Source organism: Triturus cristatus, chromosome 2_2 (assembly GCF_964204655.1).
Source record: "Triturus cristatus chromosome 2_2, aTriCri1.1, whole genome shotgun sequence".
Classification (NCBI taxonomy): Eukaryota; Metazoa; Chordata; class Amphibia; order Caudata; family Salamandridae; genus Triturus; species Triturus cristatus.
In genome coordinates this window covers 1100225775-1100232681 of record NC_140582.1, presented here as the reverse complement: position 1 = coordinate 1100232681, position 6907 = coordinate 1100225775, and the positions used below count along the sequence as shown (strand labels likewise).

The 6907-nt window shown below is 46.8% G+C and overlaps 1 gene segment (V, D, J or C); it reads left to right on the top strand.

The window, feature by feature from the left end:
* Positions 1-5879: 5879 nt before the first annotated feature.
* Positions 5880-6447, top strand: LOC146863216 (immunoglobulin kappa variable 3-20-like). The segment is given in 2 exon segments: positions 5880-5934; positions 6101-6447. Coding segments are annotated over 2 exon segments (402 nt in total).
* The last annotated feature ends 460 nt before the right edge of the window (positions 6448-6907 follow it).

Sequence of the window (6907 nt, the reverse complement as noted above, 5' to 3'; positions counted from 1 at the left end):
AGGAAGAGAGGCCTTGCTTTTTCACAAAACGCTGCTAAGGAAAATGCAGAAAATATAGAGGAACCCACAGAGCCGCTTTGCCTTTGAAAAAGTAGCCTGCAAGGGCCATTAGATATATTCACACATCAAATGCTGGAAAGGTGGTTTTCTTCGCTAAACTTAACAGACTAATAACGGAAATTGGCCACACAATGTTAGTGATCGGCAGCAACTAGAATTTCTTCATCAACCCTATTTTTGATTGATCCAGCTTACAGATATCTGCAGCAACATTGATAGGGGCCTGTTGTGAGACCTTATGTCAAATCACTCTCTTTCTGAACTGTGGCGACTCAAACACTTGACAGATAGAGAATACACATTAGTTTCCAGACCCCATGGAACTGAGGCCAGTATACACTATTATTGATGAGTGCAACGATGCTTCATAAAATCACAAGTTGTACCACAGGCATCCAATGCATCTCAGATCATGTCTCAATCGCAATGACAATTGACTCCCAACTGCAGGTCCCTACGGACAAGTCCCTGAGAATAAGTACTTGGACGTATAAACTCCCTGTGGAGAAAAGAAAGCCGATTACATACTTACAAGCATACCTGCCTCTGAAAAAGAACTCAGTGGCTTCGATCCTCACACTGTGGACTGCAGGGAAAACCTACATAAGAGACAAGTAGAAAAACATAGACCCTGGAATCTGAAATTATTACTCTTCTTCAGGTATATCGAGAAAACTCATCTGATGCAGCATTTTGCCTTCTCACTACAAAACTATTCAATCTTGATATGCTTCTAATGGCCAAGATGGAAAAAACCCTGTAGAAAATTAAGTCAACACTATGAACACAGTGAAAAATTGGGTAGACTCCTAGCCTTCCAAATAAAGAGACTCATGGAAAAATGATAATACCATTATTGTGAATACCAACAATACCTCACTTGGAAATCCAGGGGACATTGCAGAAGTATTTGTATCTTTCTATACTCACTTATATGCATCAGAGAGTTCAGAGGATATCGTCTATGAACAGTGCGCTTTTCGAGGACTGAATATTACTAGACTATCTAAACCAGTCAGAGCTGATCCAGACAAAGAAATAACAGATGATGAAGTAAGGTCTGCTATCAAGGAAATACCCCCATTAAAAGCCCCAGGGGAAGTTGGGTTTCCGGTAAATATTCCAAACTGTCATCCCCTTTCTCAGTCCCCACATGGAGTAAGATGTGTCATGAGATAACGAGCAACAATGGATCACCTCATCCCTACAACAGGTCTAATATAACAGTAATGCCAGTAATACCCACACCGAACAGAGATCCTCTTCATGTAGTAATTATAGGCTGCTCTCTTTATGCAACAATAGAACCAAGATTCTAGCAAAAATCTTTGCTACAAGAATGAAAAATGTAATTACTGCAGTGATCCACAAAAAACAAATTGGTTTGTTCCTGGCTGTTTCACCTGCAACCATATACAAACTCTGTTCCACTCACTATGGAGCACAAGACACGATCTGGACAGTAAAGTGACCCTCTCCCTCGACACTGAGAAGGAGTTCGATTGAGTGCAGTGGGGCTACTTATGCCAAACACTTTCAGCCGGTTTCGATGACTATGACACAGTGGGTGCACTGAGTGAGATTAACTGTACTGAGTTCCAGTCAGACCTGATTAATATAGAAAGAGGAATTAGGCAGGGGCGCCACACCTCCCCGGTACTGTTTTTTCTTGCGCTAGAGCCTCTGGCCATAGCAATTTGGTGATCGCAAGAGGTTAAGGTATCACCACTCCTGTGGGCAAATTGAGATTGATGCTTTATGCAGATGACTTCATTTTGACACTATCCTGTCGGCAAACCTCTCTACCAGCACTCATTAAAATTATCTCTTGCTTCTCCATTTTCTCTGGCTATAAAATCAACTGGTCCAGGAGCGCAGGGGCAGGGCCTCGTCTCAGATACTTCCAGGCGGGCTGCGCGCTGTCTCGTGGTCCCACTTCTCCCCCTTGCGGCACTCGGAGGGCCGGTCACCTCCGCTGGCCCACCCTTCCCGCTTCTGTCCTCAGAGGAGGGGTGGAGGAAGCTCCGCTACTTTCGCTTGCTCCCACCGCCTGCTTGACTTTGTCCCAGGGAGAGGGGGCTGCACCCTGCGCTCGCTCTGTGGCATTGCCCACATCACATCGTTCCCTTTGCTCACCTTGCGACTGACGGCGACAAGAAGACCGCGTAGCTCCGCCCTTAGCTGCAACTCCCAGCTCTGCTGCAGCTCTGATCTCAGGCGGCAGGATCACAGCACCTGGAATCACTTGGGAAAGGAGAGCTCCGATCCGCTGCTAGTAGTCCCAGGAACTCGGGGAGCCGAGACAAATGGGCCTCTGTTTCTTCCCGATAATTCCAGGTCGAAGGTAAGTCCGTGATCATCGTGGCACCACTGCCCAGCTCCTCGAAGTAGCATATATGAATTGTGCTGGTGGAGCAGTGCCTTATAGCCCGCCTCAGGCCCCTTGTTGTGTCACTGGCTTCTCCCATTTGGGGTTCAAACCAATACCTGCCCCCCATTGGCCAGGTGTTCTGGAACTCTCGCTCTTGTGTGGGTGGGGCTGCCCCCTCGCCCCCTGTGTTCGTGGTCGCGGTGACACGCACAAAATAGATTTTTTGGGTCCATGGCGGCTGTTATGGCGCCGGCCCGTGAGGCCCCCTTTGGGGTGGCCTCTGCATTAGTACTGCATGGGTAACTCTAGTCATTTAAAGAACTCAGTTTGGCAAATATGCCAACATCTTCGAACTGCTGGCTGGGGCGTAACAATAGCCCCCACAGAACCCGCCGTGCGGAGGGGCCCGAGCTTGAGGGGGCCCCCTCTGGCTCTGTGCAGGGGCCGGCCTGAGAGGTCCTGACTGGGTCGGGAGCATGGCCCAGCCCTGCAAAGCATCATTGGTTAGCCTAATGCATTTGAAGGCATGTCCCCAAAACACTGCAATAAAAAAGATTATAGCACTCACTTATATACATCAGAGAGTTCAGAGAATATCGTCTATGAAAAGGACTGAATATTACTAGACCATCTAAACAAGTCAGAGATGATGCAGACAAAGAAATAACAGATGATGAAGTAAGGTCTGCTCTCAAGAAAATACCCCCATTAAAAGCCCCAGAAAAAGTTGGGTTTCCACTAAATATTCCAAACTGTCAGCCCCTTTCTCAGTCCCCATATGGAGTAAGATGTCTCATGAGATAACGAGCAACAATGGATCACCTCATCCCTACAACAGGTCCAATATAACAGTAATGCCAGTAATACCCACACCAAACAGAGATCCGCTTCATGTAGTAATTATAGGCTGCTCTCTTTATGCAACAATAAAACCAAGATTCTAGCAAAAATCTTTGCTACAAGAATAAAAAATGTAAGTACTGCAATGATCCACAAAAAACAAATTGGTTTGGTTCCTGGCTGATTCACCTGCAACCATATACAAACTCTGTTCCACCTACTCGGAGCACAAGACAGGATCTGGACAGTAAAGTGACCCTCTCCCTCGACAGTGAGAAGGTGTTCGATTGAGTGGAGTGGGGCTACTTATGCCAAACACTTTCAGCCAGTTTCGATGACTATGTCACAGTGGGTGCACCGAGTGAGATCAACTGTACTGAGTTCCAGTCAGACCTGATTAATATGGAAAGACGGATTAGGCAGAGGTGCCACACCTCCCACCTACTGTTTCTTCTTGCACTAGACTAGAGCCTCTGGCCATAGCAATTTGGTAATCGCAAGAGGTTAAGGTATCACCAATCCTGTGGGAAAATTGAAATTGATGCTTTATGCAGATAACATCATTTTGACACTATCCTGTCACCAAACCTCTACCAGCACTCATTGAAATTATCTCTTGCTTCTCCATTTTCTATAGCTATAAAATCAACTGGGCCAGGAGCGAAGGGATGGGGCCTCATCTTAGATACTTCCAGGTGGGCTGCGCGCCTTCTCGTGGTCCCACTTCTCCCCCATGCGGCACTCGGAGGGCCGGTTACCTCCGCTGGCCTACCTTTCCCGCTTCTGTCCTCAGGGAAGGGGTGGAGGAAACTCCGCTACTTTCGCTTGCTCCCTCCGCCTGCTTAACTTTGTCCCAATGAGAGGGGGCTGCACCCTGCGCTCGCTCTGCGGCATTGCCCACGGCGGCTGTTATGGCAACAGGCCGTGAGGCCCCCTTTGAGGGCGGCCTCTGCAAAAGTACTGCATGGTTAGCTCTACTCATTTCAAGGACTCAGTTTGGTAAATATGCCGACATCTTCGAACTGCTAGCAATGTGGGGGCTCTGAGGCATCTGCAGTGGTAATGCCTCACCATACACAGCATTTAACAGAAAGCGGTGGCAACAATAAATACTAATGGTGGGTTTATATGGACTTTTCTCCAAGACAAGTTTTACTGCATTCTGTGACTGATTTGTCCAGACTGACTCACCGCTTAGGGAGGTGGGTCGAAACATGTACAGAGTTGGTGATAAAATGTGCCTTTATTGGTGGTGGCAGTAAATCTCTCCAACACCCCATGAAAACTGGTTCCAGGAGGTGCTTGTAATTGCAATTTATAAGGGTATAATCTGAATGATGGTGGACGGGCTGTATATCGTTGATGCAATATGGACTTCATTTCTTTCTGATTCTACAGTGTGAACTTTAAATGATGTTGTTTGTCATTGACAGTTGTCAAAGAGGTTTATATCCCTAGAAGTGATATGGTGTGAGCAGTTTGTGGAGATGTAGTAAATAGACCTTTTGCTTAGTATATATATGTTTCTATGGGGATATTAACAACGCTTCGCGTTAAACATCGCAAATCACACTTAGCGCGATTTGGAATATAGCCGCCTATCGCTAGTTTACATCGCCGTGTTAGCGGCATATTTACAATGCCTTGCTCACAAGCGATGTACAAACCTGCGATAGACGGCGATATTCATCATTAGCGTGTGAAATCAAGGGATGATTTCACACGTTAATGATAAGCTTGATAATAGGGGAGTGTGGACGTAACCAAACAATCCACTGCCCATTCAAAACATGCCTAAGTCAAGTTTTGACCAGGCGTAAGAATCCGGCGTAAACCGCGGTTAGCGTGGCTTTCATCATCGCTTCGTGGTTCCGGGGCCATGTTGTAAATAACGTGATGTCCTGTTCGCGACCTTTTGTCATGGTGTTAGGGTAAGGTACGCCTACTGTGCATCTCATTAGCAATGTATATCGCTGAGATGCGTGGCGTTACTAAAACGGCAGCTAACATGCGCTAATGCATGTTAGCGCCACCTTGTGAATAGGGCGATGAAATTATCGCCGCTTTAGCGGCAAAAAGTGGCGCTAAAGCGACGATAATGCCCTTGTAAATATGCCCCAAAGTCTCTGGCAATTTGGAAAATACACCCTAATCTTGCCCCTTCTAGCTTGCACATTGGTGGCAATATCTAAACCCAGTTTGTGATTCACTAAGCACTGAATCAAGACAACGCTCCCAGCTGCCTCCAGCTGTTGCATTAGGGTGCAACACACAGTTCTGATCATTCACTGCTCTGTATAGATCCTGGAAAAATGCACATGTGAACATTTCATGAAAATATCAATGTTCGCAAAAAGAAAACAGGCAGTTTATCTGCTCTGAAATTCATAAAAATATACATTAACTCGAACTTCAATACGAAAACCAATAATGAATGAACAGCCAGCAGTGCCTGAGCGGCCCCTGATTCACACCCGTGGCCACATTTACATACCCAGCGGTGGGTGTTTTGCATCTCTCTCTCCAGGCCCCTCCATGGTGTCCTGCCTGTTATAAGTGTGTTTTCTGCACTGACGGCTTCAGAGTCAGCCCTGACTGAGCAGCAGCGATGGAGGTGAAGGCGCCAACCCAGGTCTTCCTGCTGCTTCTGCTGTGGATTCATGGTGAGAGCTGTGGCTGCCGCGCTGTGGGTTGTTTATCAGTGAAAGAGATCTATTTCGAAATATAAGCCACATCTGAGATGGGCAGTATATGTATTTATCTAGGTTTCACGCTCTGTAAATTGTTCTGGCTGATTATTCTTGTCATTAATTACCTTTCTGTCTTCAGAGTCCAGAGCGCAGATTGTGCTGACACAGACCCCAGAAGTCCTCGCTGTGTCCCTGGGAGAAACCATTTCACTCAGATGTCAGTCCAGCTCATCTGTCGGCACCAATTACTTACACTGGTACCAGCAGAAGCGCGGAGAAGCCCCCAAGCTTCTCATTTATGCGGCCACCAGTCGCCAGCCCGGGGTCTCGGACCGCTTCAGCGGCAGCGGGTCCGGCACCGACTTCACTCTCAGAATCAGCAGGGCCGAGGCCGACGACGCCGCGGTTTATTACTGTCAGCAGAGCCAGAGCTTCCCGCGCACAGTGACACAGAGCAGAGCAAAAACTGCAGCTTCCTCTTTGTGAGCTCAGCTCTGATAACCATCGCTGCGGCTGTGCAGGACCCGTGACATTCAGCGAACACCTGGGCAGACTGAGCTTGACTCTTCAATCCCTTGAAGGAAGCTACTTCATGAGTTAGGATTTTGTGTGTAATATTTGGCTGCAGAGACGACGTTTCATTTCTAATCTACTTTGAGTTTCTTTCAGGATTTTGCACTTTCAGATGAGGTTTTTCCATGTCTCATTTCTTTCTCTCTTGTGCTCAAAAAGAATAATAGCAATATTGTTTTTAAATTAGTGTATGTCCTTCATAAAGTGCTAACGTGACACTATTTAGTGCCTCATATACAGCACTTGAATAGAACAATCTGAGGCAAAGCCAATGAGTCTTGTTCTGTCTAAACAAGCATTGCCAACACCAGAAGGTCAGTATTGGAACTGAAAATGCCAGGCAGACCCCATCAGCTTTGGCAACCCTTTTTCA